At 36.5% G+C, this 17,619-nt stretch overlaps 1 protein-coding gene across 2 annotated transcripts in view; it reads left to right on the forward strand.

Moving 5' to 3' along the window:
* Positions 1 to 17,619, forward strand: part of Nlg3 (Neuroligin 3) — a 372,568-nt gene that overhangs the window by 333,950 nt on the left and 20,999 nt on the right. Inside the window, exons 4-7 of one of the 2 annotated variants that reach the window (XM_076765898.1) lie at positions 5,624 to 5,739; positions 11,614 to 11,846; positions 16,323 to 16,547; positions 17,350 to 17,488. In XM_076765898.1, the coding sequence (XP_076622013.1) occupies positions 5,624 to 5,739; positions 11,614 to 11,846; positions 16,323 to 16,547; positions 17,350 to 17,488 (713 nt within the window). The remainder of the gene's footprint in view (positions 1 to 5,623; positions 5,740 to 11,613; positions 11,847 to 16,322; positions 16,548 to 17,349; positions 17,489 to 17,619) is intronic. The other variant, XM_076765899.1, reaches the window with a different exon arrangement.

Raw genomic sequence — 17,619 nt, forward strand, 5'->3', positions numbered from 1 at the left:
GCTTGCAACTTATGAATATTACCAACGAACGTAAGCTTCCACCGCGTCTCTCTCTCTCTTCACACTTTTATCTATTCGTGTTCTCCCTGTCTAGAACACATGACAGAAAGGCGTCGCCGAGCACTGGAAGATCAAACACACGAATGCTGAGAACTGTCACAATCCATAATTTAACGAATTTCAGACACAAGTGTCAACAAAGAAATTCGAGGGGAAAATTATTAAAGCAGTCTAGGAAAATATATGAACAAGTTGTCCAAAATTTATTAATTCATACTCTGGTTAATATTAAATTTTGCTATACAACCTTGGTATACGGTTGGAAGTTTGCGTCTGACCATTGGTTGGCTAATACTACTTAATGCAAACTCTATTCTTAATGCTGGGATTCTGAATATTTTTAATGCTTATTAATAGTTAATACAAACAATGGTTGATGGACAACATTCCAAATCTTTCTGAGGTCATAACACAATTGTAAAAAGTGAAGTTGATTTGTTAAAAATCTGTACAAAGTAAACATTCAGAGATAAAGTCTGCCCATTACCCGACTAATACTACTGGATACAGTTTACAAGAATATTTTTTTGTACAATTGCGAGTTTCAAACCTATAAAATTCATCGATTTAAACTGTACTCTTCATTTGCTATTTATTGTCATCGTATCCCGTTTCAATAATAACACTGTATTGTTATTAATATTTTCGAAGTTTTCGAAACAATGCAATTCCACTCTTATATTTATAGATGCTCGAGTCCAGCAACGACGAACATTAATAACAACACATTATTGGTACTGAAGTGGAATATGATCGATAAAACTGTCCGATACAGGTTACGCTTTTAAATCCTATTAAAATAACAAAATGTTGCGCCCTGAATTTATCGAATATTTACGTATTTCGCGTTTATTCTGTTAAGCGAAATCTGACAAATTCTTTGCTTTATAACAATATGAATAATGATGAGTGGAATGAGGACATTCACAGACAGACCGTCGATGTTCATACACTTTTTGGTAATCGATACTTAGAGCGATAAGAACAGCGAGAAGTGAAATTGGAGCATGCCTGATCGGATTCAGTAAAAACATCAATATCTGAAAATATTGAAAACAGCGACAAATGGAATTAGAGCATACAACATACGTCCTGTTGAACATAGATTATTATTCGTACTCCCTCTACTTCGAATCCATACGTGATACGATTTCGAAAACAGAGTTGCTGACACGCGAGAGGCAAGATAAAATTAGCATTAACCCAGAGTTCCGTTTTACAGTTTTATTCAGGGTACGTTTGTTCCGAAACAACGACAGAAGCTTGAAGTATGCGTAATAATAGTATGCATAACGTCCCTAACACGTGCACTTCGCACTTCACTGTGTCATGTAGGTTATCAAGATAATGCACGACGTGAAAGTTAGTTATGAAATGTTGCGGCTTCCTTTTCTGTATTCGCGCGTCGCGTATAGCAACAATCCGCACAATGGAACGCGTTAATTTGTACGTAGAACTTGATACATTGAAAAAGAAAAAATACGAATTATTAAGAATAATTTTAAAAATCGTGCACTCTAAATTGAGAATAGAAAATGATATAAACTTGCTCGATTAAAACTTCGAGAAGTGAAATAAGAATCGTTATGTTGTAAAATAAAAATTCCAATCGAGGAGTTAAAATAATGTTTGAGATTGCAGTTCGTGGTATGTGACGTTTAATAAATAAATGGCGGAGATTGACGACTCGGAGAATATTCCTGTACTTACTATTCTAAGCTGGGACAATTTTAAGACTGCCCGTACACGCGGTGGATCCAATTTAATTGGTATACATCCCAAAGTGTGACGTACTCTTAAGTGACGGATGTTGCAGTACGCCATCTTGCCAGCTACCTAACGGGACACATGCATATTAATGGGTGAGCTGACAGGTTAATTTTCCCATGACTGGATATCGAGCCACGGTGCATAACAGTACGTCGCGTGTTACCCCGACAGAATCTTCAACTACGCGGGTAAATGAAAACTGTCGCAACCGTCTTTCCGGGGCATTGAAGAGAGAACCGTGATATCCGAAGTTCGATGGAAAATTGAACGAAAATTGCCATCGATATTGCTCGAAAACAATTACTTTGAACGTTACGCGGTAACGGAATGAAAATCTGGTTCAAATCGAGTGCAAACGATGAAAAATAATGCCTTCCGACGCGACGCCGGAAAATAATAAAATGAAATTGTTGCGAGCAATGTTCCCCGGGGTATCAAAATAGCTACGGTTTTCTAGGATCGATGGCGAGTGGAAATTGTCATCAATATTGCTCGAATATGATTATCTTAACCATGTAACGAAATTACATACTTTTTAAAAAATTATACATATAGTCACGTCGAGCAAGCATTGTATTCTTTCGTGATTCGACAAACAGCAATGTGTTCTTAAAAACGAAGCAACAAGCAAAAATTTGTTATTCTATACTTACGATTTATTTTTTTTATATGAACCCTGTATATCCATAGAAAATATTCTTAAATAGGGGTATCAAAATTTCTGAAGAATGAAAACTCGTAAAATAATATTAAAAACTAACGTCTACTAAAGTGCTGTTAATAACTATGAAGTGGATCTATTTATCGCTGGAGAACGTATCTTTTGAATTATTGTTGACGTTTGTCCGGAAATGATCGTACAGAAAATATAGGAGAACGTTGTCACGAAAGACATTCAAATTACAGAAGTGTCTATTGGTTAAGGGAAACCGTCAGTCATCGTCCATTTGTTGACTGACGGGTGCTGGCAGAGTAAAGGGACGTCATCTAAACAGCTGAAACGTAGACATTGATAGCGCGTTGAGCTAATGGACCGACGCATCTTGGATGATGATGGGTATCATGTTAGTGCAAGATTCTCGACTATGTATCGACAGGCTTCATTGCGACGAAATCATTCTCACGGATTCGTGTCGACGAATATAATACCGATATCTGTAACCCACTGAGATCACTGGGGTCGTCACCATTCAGTGAACTGATCCATTCAAATCGTGCCCCTATTTAGATATAATTACCGTTATGCGTGTTATTGTCCACTTCCTATTTCTGAATTTTCACACCCTCTTCATTTTCTTAATTTCTAATTCGTCACTTTTCCAACGTATCCAATTTTCTGATTTCAGTCTTTCTGATTTGCAGTTATTTAATTTTGCAATAGCACGATTTTCTAGTTTCGTTATTTTACTAATATACAAAAATTTTAATGGGAGATTCTGGAGGCCAAAATAAGATGGAAATCAAGAATATCAATTTCCTGACTAAGGCTTCGTTAAAGAGTTATTAAAAAATTAAATTAAAAAGTTTCAAATCATTCTGAAAAAATTATTTTCAGTTCTGGAGGTCAATTACAATTATTTTTGGTGAATACACGTACCCCTGAAATCCTACCCAGTTTCGAGAAAAAAATTCGTTACCGAAAATGTAATGTCTGACCATAGCATTGATATTTTCCCCTGAAATTTCAAAATTTTTTTAAATCGTCCTGCAAAAATTATTTGAGGTTGAGAGGGTCGATTACAGTCACTTTTGGTCAATAGACATACCCCTGAAATCCTATCCATTTTCTAGAAAAAAATTCGAAAAGGTGTGAAATTTATCAATAAAATTAAAAACTTTCAAATCGTTCTAAAAAAGATCATTTTTGGTTTCAGGGGTCAATTATAATCGTGTTTAGTCAATAGACACCCTGTACAATTTTCTGTCTCTATAGTTTCTTAAATTCTCGCTTCTCTTTATTTCCAATTTTCTAATACTCTTGCATGAGTCCTAATTTTTCTAATTCTCAATTTCCCTAGTTTTCTACGTTCCTAACTTTGACTTCCCAGATTCCGGGTTCCATTTCTCACTTCTAACCGGAACGCGTGGCGTTCGCGGCGCAACAATTACCGCTTTAAACAATCGCACTATCAGTGGCTGGCGTCTTCATCAAACCGAAAATATCCACGCGGCAAAATCTCCCCGGAGGCGAATCCTTTGGCTTCCAATATGAAGATTAACGACACCCAAGTTTCCGATTAAACAAGCAACCCGGGAAAATGCTGGCTGCCGCTTTTGTCTCGAACCGCGAAACAACGTTATCTCGATCCGCTAACGAAGCCAGCCGAAACCGCAATAACCACGCGACCGAAAGTACTTGCCAGCGGATATCGAAGCCATCTCGGGGAAAACCCTTGGAAAATACGTTCTCAGAATACACGCAGCCACTGAACTCGCCTTCAGTCAGTTAATGATGTATCTTCGCGAACCGCCGCGATAGGATTACCCGTCTCCAACGAGCATTGACTTCCCGATACAAAGATTAACGACTCCCAAGATTTAACTTACTCCTGGCTAATGGCTTAGACCCCGTAACGTCGCGTTATCTGCGAGAAAAACTAATATACACACGTACAATCGATTCTCCCTTTACGCGGTTTTTATTTGACACGAACCAAACGAAGAGAAAGTTTTAGCTTTAAAGTGAAAACTATTTCCACAGAAAATTGGATCTTTTTATCATCAAACGCTAACCATAAGTTTAAGGTTATTAGTTATATGATATTTAATATAAAAATAATTGTAGTCGATTCGTCTCTGTGTAGTAAGTGGAGTATACTTTTTGTCGGAATGCAGGGAACGATTAAAAAAAATTTCAGTAATTCTTTTCTTTTTCTACGGATTTAACGAGTGATGAAATTCTTTATAGGGTGTTCTGTGGAACGGAACTGTAATGTAAAAATAGAATTCAATGTAATTTTCATTAAAATATATGTTTTATTCGAACATCGTTAGAGATTCTAATATCGATCTAACTTATCTGAACGTCAATCAATTTATCGAGAATTGATTTTCCTTGGCAAATAAATGGTATCTATTTTCAGAAAGAATTAAGGCAGCTGTCTGAATAATTGGACACTTGACGCTTTCATTCAATATTAGAAGATCAAATTATATTTGATGATATTTGTGGATACTTTTTGCGTTAAAGGTATAAGTAACTCGTTCCAAATCGCATTATCGTAAATGAAGAGTGATCGCCTGTGATATAGGCTTAATAAAATTTCATGTATTTTTCTTTCTAGCTTCATTTATCAGATACGAAATAAATTATTACTTTTTAAGCTTGGTTTTACCAATATCAACGATTAAATCGACTTGCATTCCACCGTGGATGCAATGAGAATTTCGAAATTGATTTTTCTCAGACTCAGGAAATAGAGAATAAAACATTTTCACTTGAAGCTCTGTTGTCGATAAAATCGAATATTCACCGATTTGCCTGACGCGTCCGACCATTATCGTTGTTTCTACTTGCATCGAATATTCGAAGTCGATTTTCTCGACAACGATGTCTCAAATATAAAAATGTTATTCTATATTTTCGATTCGTTTTTTCAAACGCTGTGACACCTTGTACAGTCACATTATCTTACACCTATAGAGAGACTTAAAATAATACTAGAATAATACACTTTTAAAATAAACGTGTACGTGTCTGTGAAAAATTTGAAATCGTGAATCCTGTACCGCGAATAATTATTACACTTTACAAAAGACGCACGTTTCATTTACTACTTTTTAATTGTTCCAGGGCTGCTGTTTCATCGCAGCGTTTTAATGTCTGGGAGCGCGCTTTCACCGTGGGCATTGGTGAGGGGAGCCGCAAATTACGCTCTGCAGGTTGCTAAACATCTAAATTGCTCGTGGGTGAGTACCATCTGAAGTGTATCGCGTTATGGTTTCCAATTCGACGACAATTCCGAGTCGAATAATCCACTACTTCCGCAGAGTAGAAGGATCTATCCAAAACATTCAGAAATTCGACGTTTGAAAATTATGCAAACGTGTCTGCACGAAGGTAAAAATTAAAGAACACGGTAAACCGGAGTATTAAATATTAAAAAAATTATGAAAAAGAAATTCGAAAAGCGACAGAACTATTTTTGTAATTTAAAGAGCAGGAAGAGCGGAAATAGAAAAATGTGTTTCGTACGGATGAAAGGAAATAAGAGTCGAAAGCAAACGAAAGAAGTGAAATGGAACACGAAACGAAGAATAACACGCGACATTAAGCGATCCGTGCAGGTGCTTATTCAAAAACACACGTCAGATCGTCGAACGTCGGACATTATTTTCGTTCCGTATCAACGACAATTTAATTCTATTCGACGAGAAGGTATTTTCGTAGCGTGTATTACTCGCGTTAAAACGCGACAATTCCCGGTGGGGGAGTTCCGCGATGTCCAGAGAGCATATTAGCTTAATTGAAACGCGTCGTTAATATAATTGGTAGTGCGTAACTAACGGACGTAAAAACACCGTTTCCGCCGGTTTAATCTGATAGTTTAATTTATGTATAGACGCGTCGCGTTTCCGTGTGACCGTTTTGACACTGTCGATTCCCTGTTTTGTAAATTGTTTGGTCGGGAATGGTGAATTCCCATCGGGAATAAAAGTCGAACGCGTGCTGCGCGGAGCTATTTTTTGACAGATATAAATTTCGTCGCGTCCCCCATGTCTGCTTTGCGTTTGCAAAATGGATTTACAACGAAACACGGAAAACATGCAGAACAAACTTCGATTTAAAACTTATTCGAATATATCATATTCATCGTGCATACGGCGCTGGGCAAACGTTTATGCGATACATCAAGTTCTTGCTAGTCGTTTTGAAAATAATTTCAAGTCACTGTTTGGAAAGTAAACTTGTCTTCGGGAATGTTTTTACAAACGAACGGTGTATACCCTGGGAGAAATTTTAATGGGAGATTCTAGAGGCCAAAATAAGACGAAAATTAAGAATATCAATTTAAAAATTAAATTAAAAAATTTCAAATCATTCACGGAAAAATTATTTTCAGTTCTGGGGGTCAATTACAATCACTTTTGGTCATTAGACATACCCTCAAAATCTTACGCAGTTTCGAGAAAAAAATTCTTTACCGAAAATGTAATGTCTGACCATAGCGTTGATATTTTCCCCTGAAATTTCAAAATTTTTTTTTAAATTGTTCTGCAAAAATTATTTGAGATTTAGGGGGTCAATTCAATCATTTTTGGTGAATAGACATACCCTCGAAATCTTACGCAGTTTCAAGAAAAAAATTCTTTACCGAGAATATACTGTGTGACCGAAAATGTTTCTATAACTTTTTAAAGAAGCCTCAATCAACAAATTGATATTCTTGATTTTCGTCTTATTTTGGCCTCTAGAATCTCCCATTAAAATTTTTCTCAGGGGTGGCCGAACACCTTGTATGAATGCATTCGTTGCTGACTAGGATCAATACACATATATTAAAAAGTTGTAAAAAATAAATGACGTACAGAAAGAGAATTGTAATAAATATATTATAATAAAATAGCAAATAATAAATACCACATATTAAACAAAGAATAAAAGAATATTGTACATTTTTCTAGTTCCAATATAAGGAATTAATTATAATTAAATTTTGATGCAAAACTGATATCTTAGTACAAGTCAAGAATTGCTCCTACTAAAGCAATACTAATGTAGCACTATAGAACCTTGCTATACGTTATAAGAGAAGGAAAATAAACATGGTAAAGCTTGCAGAGACTATTGCATACAATGATTGTAAAGTTGTTTCAAACAACCTAAAAAATACAAACTTTATACTGGTTCGAGTAACTCCATCATAGAAGTAAAACTCGGTTGAAATGAGAATCTGAAACTCTTCTCGGACAATGAAATTCTCCTGAATAGAACCACAAACAAGATGTTTCGCTAACTACGTTACAAAGTAACACAAATGGCCTCCCTTGCTACATAAAGACGATAATTTATGCTCCCCCTTTAAAAGAATAACCAGAGTTGATCTTGAAGAGTGCTGAACTGGGATTGCTAGCAAAATTGTATACATATTCAATATTTTAAATAATCTTTTAGCCAATACATCCGTTTAAAATTAACGATAAATCCGGTCCACGTCGTGTAACTCAAAAGGCGTGTCTGACCACGACTGATCCCTTTGTACTTCGACAGCTTTTCTACTTAGCGATCCTTTAGAGGAACGAAATTACTGAATTTTCCACCCAAAAATATGCGTTATGAAGAAAAATATTCTTAGCTTCGAACGAAACAAATTTTTCTAAAATGGACAATCTGTATATCTCAATATAAAACAGAAGACCGCGACAAAGAGGCAAAAATACGTCGAATACAAAATCTGGAGTGCAATCGACAACGTTTCCGGTCAGCGTCGAACGATTTCGCTGGTCGAAACAGCGACAGCGACAATGCGAGCTACTATTTTCGAGAGAATCGCCGTTCAAGATTTATCGAACGATATCAAGAGCCAATATCGATGCGCGTCGGATGCTTACAGCCCCTCCATCGTTACCCGCGATACGCGTAGGCGAACCTAAACAGCCCCTCGATTTGCAGCGGATTGAAAATAACGATTAAGCGCGAAATCTGGCCGAACGCGGTCGATTGTTCCTCCGGCTCCGTCGAGGCAACCCCTCGTCGAGTTGTACCCGTCGAATGGGTGGAAAAAAAATGGATCCCAGACGAAATGGAAAACCGAACGGGATTATGTCGTGCCAGTCGATACTCGTGGCCAGGCTGGAATTGATTGAATTTGACGCAGGAAAAATGACGAAATTAATTTCGCCACGGGATTTGAAACAGGGTTGTACAGAGTTAAAAAAGGGTGTCGGTGCGCTGGAGGACCAACGACAATTCGTTTTGGAGAAATTGCAGTGGATCTCGAACGATATTATTCAACAAAATATTCAAAGATGCCTTGTACGAACAGATTCATATATTATAAATGTTTCGATTTAACGTAATTAATTTCTGACGACCACACGAATTCTTTTTGCGTTATTTAATTTCTTATTTTAGTAGAACTAACGTCGCTTTATCTGTAAAATTTTATTTAGAGAACTTCAACTCGAAACGTATAAAATAAATGAATCTTGTGCAAGATCGGAGACTTTTGAATTAGAGTTCTTTTTAAACTATATGAGCCCTGCCATCGATGCTTGGGAACGGTGTGCTTTTAACAGAAAAAAATGTGTACTTTCCAGAAAAACCAACAGTTCTTTATACTCTTTTCAAATAGTATCGAAAAAAAAACAAAAATAACCGTACGTGTAGCGATAGAGAATATTTGTTTTGCGAATAGAGGACTGGAATTTCTAGTCAATGGGATGAAAAGTTTCTAGGAAAAGTCACCTAGCAATTTGCAAATATCGATTTCAAGATGAATGCATTCAAAGTTTCGGTATCGATCATTTTATGAATAGTTATCGAATATCCCAACGTACCGTTACTTAGCCGCTTTAGTACCATTCAATGAACCTTCAGAGTAGCAAATTTCGCTTCATAACTAGCAATTATCCTTTATTTTACGAATAATTTTGCCTCGCAGGTTGTTTTTCGCGATTCGAAGCCGGTTTTAATGATCATTGTTCTGTAGCGATTTTGTAGCGATTAATATAAGCGGTATAAACCTTCATCATTGAACTGTGTAAATGTTATTATAAATCGTAATTTCTGTAAACGCTAGTGAACATCGTTTTCATAAAATCGTCTAAATTTTATATTAAATGATGTTTTTGGAAAATTGTTATTCTCCTTTAAACGAAATTAATCGTTTAATTAAAATTATCGTAGTTAGTACAATAATAAGAACGAATAAAATGCTTTCCTACCGAGTGAGTTCTGTTATTATTTCGAGTTTCGACTGATCATTTCATAAAGGTATTCCGAAAACATTTTACAACTGCAAAGTGGTATTCTCCATTAACTTAAACTAATTCCCTGAAATAAGTGTCGAAAGTACGCAAAAACAAGAAATTTTCACCCCGAAGAGATCTCATCAAACTGTCAAAGTTTCTCAGCCGCTTGAAACTGGGATAATATATTACCCCATTAAATATTAGCAAACATGTTTCGCATTCGCGCTATTTCATCGTAAAAATATGTACGTTAGTTGACTTTTAGTACACGTTTTCTGACGTGTCCGTTTAAAAACAAGCTGCACGTTTCACGCAAACAAAAAATGATATTTGTACAGTATTCTGCCACACTAAAATTTCAATTTAACATTCACAAACCCTACCCAAATTTCCCTCGTTTCAACTTGAGGGTTAATTTTTCTAATAGTGGTAAATCCATATAAACATTACTCAAATAAATAACGATTTTGGCTCGATTTATTTAAAATTATCGGCAATTTTTCGTGGCAGGAGGAAATTTCCTTCGCCAAGTGTGGTTATTTGCCGCGAATGTTCAATCGATGGTGTAAAAATTGTTACGAAGCGTGTACACGGAGACTGATCGAAGAACGAAACGCACGTCCACGGTAATGGCGTCTTGTTGGTCGGTGGAATGAAATCCGAGCAAATAATGATTCCTCCCGGTAGTCCCGGCGGGATCGCCAGCGAAACGAGCATTCTCGGAAAGGGTTAACGAAGCCCTGGTAAACGGGTGCTCCATGCAATGAAACGCAGCGACGCCGCACGGACCGACGCGCCGATTGACTTTAATTCGACTGCACGCAAATGAATTGCTTTAGCGTCCGGCACGGGAAATCGCCTTTGGAAATCCTGGCCGACGTAGACCAGGCCGCAATCGAATGTCGAGCGCGCTGTGTTCGCGTGGAGGAAATCCGTCCAGGGGACGTCGTCCTCCGCGACTGCGAAATTGCCCACAAGTGGAGCACAGTCCCTCGTCTACGCAACGAATCATTCGCTCGACGACTTTAATCGGCCGTCTGATACGAACAATCGACGCCACATTTTCCAAAAAAATTTTACGCGAACTATAAACTGTTTACCATTCGATGCGGTTGGATGCACGAGAGACATTATTCAGAAGTCCAAAACGTTACGAAATTTAGTGTACTCTGCACTTTGTACTCGTGTTCATATTCGAGAGGGCTACCAATCAACTCGGAATTGTTTTTCATATGGGTTTAGAGAAATACACGAATTTAATTTGCATCTCACTCCCTCTTGAACAGTGAAAATCTATATAAATATTTGAAAGATGAATAAAACTAACTTCTAAATTGGAAGAAACACAGAACACACAGGAATACTGAAGGTAACAATAATGCTGTACTACATAAAATATGAGGCTTCAGTATACTTTTATTACCAGCCTTTATGAATGTATGTTCCAATGTTCCCCTCGAAAATACAATCTTGTATTACAATTGTTTTTTGTAAAGAAATTCCGACGAAATTAGCCAGGGCAAAAGAGGAAAAATTACACATTTAAGGGTCCCTAGAATGAAATACTAATGGCGATGTAAGGGTTAATATTAATAAAAGAAACTATTTCTTTAACTTAGATTTTTTATCGATGCTGCTGTAATTATGTATCGTACCTAACATTAGTAAAAGAAATTTTCTAATTTATACAAACCTATATTTAAAAGAAAATATATCTCTATAGTCGTCAGATGAGCGTTATCAGATTATTTTTTTAAAACGATAACGAGTAAAATTCTATTTATAAGATTGTCGTAGACGGTTGATCGCTGGCCTGAATCGTTTTTCCATTAACATTTGGCTGTTCTAACGTGTGTCTTCTTTGTTCAGGCCGCGGATGATCCTCAGGCGTTGCTAAGATGCCTGAGGGAAGTGCCACTGGATGCGCTGGTGTCGGTGCCCGTTAAAGGGTTGGAATTCGCCCCAGCTTTCGGCCCCAGCATAGACGGCGTCGTGATTGATCCCGGTGATCCACAGGATCAGGACTTCACCCTGCAAGTCGACACGATCAATACGCTGAATAACATTTTGCTCCGGAAGGACGTCATAGCCAAACTCTCGAGGTATTTCCGGCGAACTCTCTTCCTCCCGTTTCCGCCCTCGTGTTTCCCCTCGCCACGGTTCTCCGGTTTGCATCGGGAATGGGGGTTGAAAGAAATAGACCCGGGAAACTTCGCCTCCGTCGCGTTTCCCCATTCTTTGCCCATCATGGAGCCGAGTTTCGAGTACGCTGGCCGGGTTAAGTGCGCCAAGTTAGGTCTAAGTGTACTCTCTAAGTCGAATAGGCAAATTAGCGACGGGTGTGGCGAACGTATCGCGAGCCAACGTATCGTGGATGGAATTTTTAAACGTAAATGGAATTATGAAATGTATTAGATTGATTTATTTATACAGGGTGTTCGGCCACCCCTGGGAAAAATATTAATAGGGGATTCTACAGGCCAAAATAAGACGAAAATCAAGAATACCAATTTGTTGATGGAGGCTTCGTTAAAAAGTTATTAACCATTAAATTCAAAAATTTCAAATCGTTCTGGAAAAATTATTTTTGGTTGCGGGGCTGAATTACAATCATTTTTGGTGAATCCACATAACCCTGAAATCCTAACCACTTTCGATAAAAAAATTCGAGTAGGTACTGAAATTTTTAGACGAAATTAAAAAATTTCAAATCATACTAAAAAAATTATATTTAATTACAGTGGGCAATTACAATCATTTTTGGTCATTATACATACCACCGAAATCCTAACCAGTTTCGAGAAAAAAATTCCTTACCGAAAATATAATGTCTGACCATACCATTCATATGTTTCACTGAAATTTAATGCAAATCTTTAAAACGTCATAACTCCTGAACGGATTGGACGATTTTAATGTTTAAAAAAGCAAACTACGCGTATTTTGATGGAGAATATGTAGAAATCGCAAAAATATCCGAAAAGTTGATCCTTGACCCTGCAAAATGAGAAAAACCCCATAAAAATGGTCCAATTTTCAAACAGCCATAACTCCTACAATAGTGAATATATTTCAATGAAACTTTTTTCTGAAGTAGAGCTCATGGGTACCTACAAAAAAGTATTGGACAACTTTTCTGTAGGGCGTCAAACAAATTTACTAAAAATGAAAAAGGAATTTTTAAGAAAAATCGACAGGGGGTAGGTGCCTAAATTTTTCGATGAAAAAAAAAAATTTCAAATCGTTTTGGAAAAATTATTTTCGGTTGCGGGGGTCAATTACAATCATTTTTTGTGAATAGACATACCCCCGAAATCCTACTCCCTTTCTAGAAAAAAATTCAGTACGGGCGGAACTTTAAACGTTAAAAACTTTTTAACGAAGCCTCCATCAATAAATTAGTATTCTTGATTTTCGTATTATTTTGACCTCTAGAATCTCCCATTAAAATTTTTCCCAAGGGTGGCCGAACCCCTGTATAAGCAGGCGTTATTGGAAGTTGGTTTCAAGAGCAACACACTTTTACATTCTTCTTGGTGAATTTTGCAATTATTCAAACCACTTGTAAATCATTCTAATCGAAGATGTGAACTTGCCAATAACATTTTCTTAACATTCGTGAAAATCGTTTGAACATTTTTGTAATCTTTGTTATCGAACGATCGAATTTCCAAATTGTCAACTGAGATGGCATAATTCTTTTCGGGCTCCCATCTTACCGATTCGAGAAGCTGGAGCGGAGAGAAGATCGGTTAACGCGTGCTAGAAACTCATTACCGGACTTCAGTTAAGAGGTAGAGGGTGGAAGAGGGTGCTTTCGTTTGGAGCTGTGATAAATAGAGAGTTTTCGCGAACCACCGCCTCTCCAAGCTCGCGTCATTCTATGGATTTCCTCTTTTTCCATTTCTTCGTTTCACCCTCGACTCCCACGTTTCATACCTTTCAACCTTTCCACCCTCGTGCTCACCCCATCGACGTACACTTTTTCGAATACATTGTCCTGCTTCCCCTTTTCTCTTCCTCCGTTCGGCCATATCATCCTTTATCTTTAAACTCTTTGTATTTACCCCGTTCCTCCGTTTTCATTCTGTCCTTTCTTCTTTTACCATCGTTTCCTGTCGCATCCTGCAAACCCCACCGAGGACTCATTCTCCATTCATTCTCCATCCGTCCGAATTGTTCATATTCGTCTTGGTTGCAACCAGTCGCGAGCATTCTTTCCTGTTTAATTTTTGTTTTTCGTGCATCCTGTTTTTATTAAAATAAAAATTACAATAGATGAATTACGGTCGTTTGTCTAAAAACAATTCCAACCAAAGTGTCGATTATTGTTTCTCAGAATTAATAAATTCCCCTTTGAACGAAAACTTGCAAAGTTGGTATCTGAATAAAATTTTCGAATAACAAATAAAAGGTAAACGACTGTTTATCTATTGCTCGTTGAACAAAGATTGGAACTGGAACCACAAAGTGAAATGCTTCTTTGCATTTATGTTTACATCTTTTATTTCATTTTATAGAATATATAATTGTACCTAAAGAAGAGTTCGTTAATGAATATTATATAAATCTGCCAAGATTTTCAATTTGCTTGACGTATCGTAATTGTTTTGATCGTGGTCTTCCGTGGTAAAGAACAAAATAAAGTTATCATCTTTCATTGAAGTATTATAGCGATGTGTCGGCAATGTGACGTATTCGTCTGTATTAGCTTTCGAAAGCGTAGTCGACTACCGGTACTTTTGCTTTACCTTTAATTAACCGCATTTCTGCAGCACAGTTGTGGCCATTCTCTCGACCAGTCGTCCTCGTCGCCAGAAACGAATTTAGCCAGTTCGTATTGTCCGTGTTTTCGAGACACCGTGCCGTTTGTAAAAGTAATTTAACAAGTGCGCCGCGTTAAATGATTCAACGCGGGGAAGAAAGGTTTGAGCATTCACGGAACACCGCACAACCGGGGAAGAATGTTCCCGTGGAAAATTAGGGACGCACGAGAGCCTTTCAAAGCGACTTTTGTTTATCGCGGAATGTTAAATAACGACGGGGGTCTTCATTACGTTTGTTAGAGATAAAGGGAAGCAGTGTTTAGAGCACTGGTTCCTAATTTTGTTAAGCCCACGGAGCAATCTGGAAATGTAAAGAACGGAATACGCAGCTTTCACAGGCGTGGTTTACTCGCGATATAAACGTTACGGCCTGCTGGAAAAAAATGAATCGAAAGCATAGAATAATGTTTTTAGAATCACTGACGTTGATAATTTAATCAACGAGCGGAATACGAGCGATTGACTATGCCTTGTCTAACGCGTCTGACCATTTCTTGATATTTCTACTTACATCGAGTGTTTCTCAGCATAAATGTTGATATGGTATTATTTGATCTAACCAATTGTAATTATAGTAGTGTCTCGACTACGCAGGTAACGTGTAACAATAAAAAAATAGATAATATCACAATACGATCAATGAGAACACCGATACAAGTAGTAATAACGAATAATGGTCACACGAGGTAATCAAGTCGTATTAAAATGCACGTGTACCCGATTAATTTTCAAAATCGATTTTCTAGGAAACAATGCATCGTATAAAAAGTGTAATTCCGTATTTTCAATACAATAATTCTTCCCACCTATCCTTATTATATCATAGATAAAATTTACTTTCGTAACAAATATTATTTCATGAAACGATTAATCAGTACTAATAATAAAACCAATGGGGCATATTTGTTTATAATGATAACATTAATTCGAAATTATTAAATATTATAAATTCGTTCCAAATGGATTTGCATAGATTTTAGTAAAGCTATGATTTCAATTAGTCTCTGAGTATTTAATTAAAATGCCTAAAGAACGTACAGGATTTAACGAATTCCCTACTCAATTCTACATAAATATTCAATCAAGTGCAATAAATTTTGCAGTAATTAATTACGATGTTCCAAACTTTCTAGACTGTGACCATTCACGTTTGACACCACTATGATTGCAGAATCACAGTCTTGATGCAAGATTCACGTTTATGATCAATAATAACATAATAGAAAAGTCCCTAATAATTACTCGGTGCGGAGAAGCTTTAAATCCGAAAACTGATATATCAGTCGCGCATATTTACCGTTGAATATTTATGAAATATTACCTGTGCACAGGTCATGTATTTCGTTTATCGTTTGAGTTCGAAATGATACGTAAATACGACTAACGTTCATTGCAGTAATCAGAAACTATTTACTTCATTATGACGTGTTGATTGAATTTCAATGATGCAGAATTTACTGATAGAAGCGTAAACTGTTTAATAAATATAAATATAACGAAGTTTTAAATATCATTTTACTTCGGGGTTAAAATTATCTTGTCGCAAAGAATTCAAAATTTGATAAAATACTATAGTGGGGAAGATTTATCATTTGTATACTAATTAATATTGGCAGTTACAACTTGATCTTAAAGACATCTATTATTATACCTATTATTAATTGTTACTCGATATTAAGAAAAAATAAAATTGAAGATGTACGATTTAAGTGACTGGTATACATTGAGCAACTATACTTCATTAAGTCATAGTCGATTTTTTAGGTACGATCTTATGATCGGTGTTGTACGATCGGAAGCATATTTTTCTTTGACCGCCGACGACGCACAATACGGGATCGAGGCAGACAGAAGAACAAAAATTCTCAGGGAATTTGTTCGGAACACCTATACGTATCACCAAGCAGAGATCCTAGCAACCATAATCAACGAGTACACGGACTGGGAACGGCCCGTACAACATCCAGTTAACATTAAGTAAGCATAAAAAATTTAAAAAAATTTAGAAATTGAAGAACCTATAAAATTAATAAAATTGCAAAAATTACAGAAATAATACAAACCAAGAATTTAAAAAACTGAACATTCTAATTTTTATGAACGGAGAATTACCATAATAAAAGATTTCATATCTCCATTGTTGTAGATATGCAAAATAACAAACTTATTAGCTAAGCTTGTAAATCACATCGAACGATCAATAATGGACGAGACGTGAATATATTAAACAATAACCATTAAAATCCAGACTGAAACTTCTAAACAAAGTAATGGGAAGGGAAAGTAATTACGTAAATTAATGGCTTACAATATTGTGTTTCACGGTGAAATTTTAACTATGAGATCAGATTATTGTGCGAAGAATCAAGTTTGAAAGTATCGGTGTGGAAATTTAATGAACTAAAATCAAAGGCTCTGGCGTGTAACGTTTTCGACATCAATTGTTTATGATAATTAGACTCGGACGGAATTTATAATTTAAACACTCCCCCAACAAATATTATACAAATCATTGATACAAATGTTACCCATATTGCTAATTAATTTGGGTTTAGTGGACTTATAAAATGTAAAATTGAACTCAAAAGATAGCTCGTGAGATATAAATATGAGAAATCAGATTTCAGTCTCTATTATACGAGTTCATTAACACTAAACCTATCTACACTTCACGTATACTCGTTCCTACCATGAAATAAAAATTCTCTACAAAGTAAAATCCAGTGTTTGTTAATTAGACGTAAGTCGAGAGTCAAAGGAAATTCTTGTAATTTTTCAGAGACGAAACCCTCGAAGCTTTAGGCGATGCCAACACTGTGGCACCAGCTACGAGAACAGCGGACCTCCACAGTCAAGCTCATCGAAACTCTTACCTCTATGTGTTCGACTATCAAACGAAATTCGGTGATTATCCACAGGTACGTATTAAAAGTTCTTAAAATAATTTCACGCTCAACACGTTGACTGCCAGATGAAACTTGTGAAATTTTCTGCTTCAAAGCTAAAGTTTTATTTTTTAACAATTATATTAGATGTCCTTGAAAACTGG

Source organism: Colletes latitarsis, chromosome 5 (assembly GCF_051014445.1).
Source record: "Colletes latitarsis isolate SP2378_abdomen chromosome 5, iyColLati1, whole genome shotgun sequence".
Taxonomy (NCBI): Eukaryota; Metazoa; Arthropoda; class Insecta; order Hymenoptera; family Colletidae; genus Colletes; species Colletes latitarsis.